At 35.7% G+C, this 2326-nt stretch overlaps 1 protein-coding gene across 2 annotated transcripts; it reads right to left on the reverse strand.

Moving 5' to 3' along the window:
• Nucleotides 1-280: 280 nt before the first annotated feature.
• LOC105562268 lies at nt 281-1821 on the reverse strand. Of its 2 annotated transcripts, none has more exons than XM_012012984.1 (2): nt 882-1803; nt 281-781 (listed from the first exon to the last, which is right to left on the reverse strand). In XM_012012984.1, the coding sequence occupies exons 1-2, from the start codon at nt 927-929 to the stop codon at nt 296-298; spliced, it is 534 nt and encodes a 177-aa protein (XP_011868374.1). In that variant the 5' UTR covers nt 930-1803; the 3' UTR covers nt 281-295. The 2 variants fall into 2 exon arrangements, 1 of the variants encoding a protein (XP_011868374.1); XR_001008967.1 differs by having other exon boundaries at nt 698-781; nt 869-1821.
• Nucleotides 1822-2326: the final 505 nt, after the last annotated feature.

Below are 2326 nucleotides of genomic sequence, written 5' to 3' on the forward strand. Positions count from 1 at the left end.
CCAACTGTGTATAATTCAATATTAATGAAATATCAAACATTCTTAGTCATTTTTAATGAAAATTTTATGACAAACGTGAATAGTCGAGTTTATTATCAATGTAAAATACTTGGAAAAATAGATATTAATTTAATAAAATCCTATATTTCAATTTTATATCTTGCGCAATACAAAATGTTATTTTGCTCCAATTTTTATCAGTAATATCACGTTCTGTTTATTAAAATAATAAATTTGATATTAAATTTTTTGCAAAATACATGTATAAGTATACGCATATTTTTGATGAAAAATTCTACTTATTGTATCCAGAAAGAATGTACTGCGAATAACAATGAGAAAAGCAACTCTCGTCGATACGTACCGCTGACGGCGATTTATCATCGTCTCTGAGATGCAGACCGCCGACCTCGATCACGTTAGTGGTCATCGGTCTGATTCCGTTTAACGTGTGATGAGAATTGACTAGATACAAAGCTATATCGTTATATAGGTCCTTGATATGCGGCACGTCCATGCCGAAGTGCTCCTTTACAAACGTCAATTGGTGGTTGGTATAATAATGCATATGCCAAGAGAGATAATGCGTCAAGAAGAAATTTGTCAAACGTTCCTTGAAATCCATGCGTTGGCCGTGAGAGAAAATGCTCGGGACGAAGGCAGGATTGGCCGGATTGCCGGATACCTCGTTGAGCCAGTCGTGAAAAGCGTTGGTTACCGTTGCGACTACGGGAACTTTGAGATGACGGCCGAAGGCTATGTAGCACGGTGCCGCGAACAGCTGCGCATATTATCAATCGATCGATTAATTATTCACACTCAATAAGTTACATCTCGTAATCACACGCTGAGTATCAAGCGCACACACAGACTAGTCTCACACTTGTTCCGCAGGACAAAGATGCATGATGCGCCTGGATCACGATCATTTAATAATGCAGTAAAATTACGGTCGGACCTTGACGCGATGTCGCCTCGAGATATCACTCATCTAGAGGAGAAACGAATTATCATTATGACACGTCGCTGCACACAGCGGCGAGAGAAAAAATAGATATGATGTTCGTGTCGCGTAACAAGAGCGAATACGTAATATCATGCCGAGGTATTATTACATCGGAATTGCTGATTTTACGAGGCAATTCGGGATCGGCGTTTAAAGCTCGGCGCATAACTGTGCATCTTTCGCAAAATTCTTTCCGAAAATAACGTTTTTCAATGCCTGACAAGTTTGTTAATTAATGGTTTAATTATACGCTAACGTTGATTACGTTACATCTCTCGAGATTCGGAAGGTAAAGTCTTCGCGTGCCGCGAGTACAACGCGAGTTAACACGCAGCTTATTCTTGCATCATTTATTTTCCATTTCGCATTCAATCATTCGGAAACGAGTAAAAGCTCGTTAGAACCTCTAAACACTGTGATATTCATTGAATGAGGCAAATTGAATAACGCAACAAGTATCGTACAACTCATATCGAGATTCAAACGTTCCCGGTTTATTATATTGAGTGTGGCAATTTCACGTGTCATTACATCTGTTCGTTATAGTTGCTCTTTCTGCTTTGTTTCGTTCCTTATTCTCCCTCCAGCGTGAATATATAACCGTTCCATTTTGAACACGGAAAGCGCGAGCCAGTACAATTCGAACGAATAGACTTCTTACAAGAGCCACGTTATTGTCGTTACCGTAAAACTTAATTTAATTTATCATTAATATTTAATAAACACACAATATAAGTTAAATTGAACCATAATGCAAATTAATTAATTAAGATTTCTAATTTAATTTGTTAAACCAAGATGGAATTCAATTTAATTAACTCGTTTTCATAAATTATAAAATCTTTTTGTGACATATATATATACATATATACACACGCACACACATATAATTTATTACTTTTATGACATCTAGTATAATATGAACGCAGCATTTGCGTTCAGACTATCATATTTGTGATGTCGCTGATCATATTTTAATGTCTCCTGTTCTTGCGTCACGATATCTAAAATATGATTTAAGATTATTTATAGCCGAATGTTGTGCAAATGTCTTACAAAATTTTAGAACTTATGAGTTGAATTAGTTAATGAAAGACTTGATTCGAACGCTAAAGAACCTTTATAGCAGTGAAAAAATTTCTGTAAAAAATGCATCGTCATAAGAGTCCTAACGATTCGAGTTGATTTGCAAAATTGGCAATTTTGATGTAACACTAATATTTTGATATCCAGGTATTGTAAGAGCACTTGAATTAATGGCTTTACGATGGCCTCGAAATTATCATTATTATTATTATTATTATCATTGACATAATAGGG

This window comes from Vollenhovia emeryi, unplaced genomic scaffold, assembly GCF_000949405.1.
Source record: "Vollenhovia emeryi isolate VEMERY1.0 unplaced genomic scaffold, V.emery_V1.0 DF944965.1, whole genome shotgun sequence".
Taxonomy (NCBI): Eukaryota; Metazoa; Arthropoda; class Insecta; order Hymenoptera; family Formicidae; genus Vollenhovia; species Vollenhovia emeryi.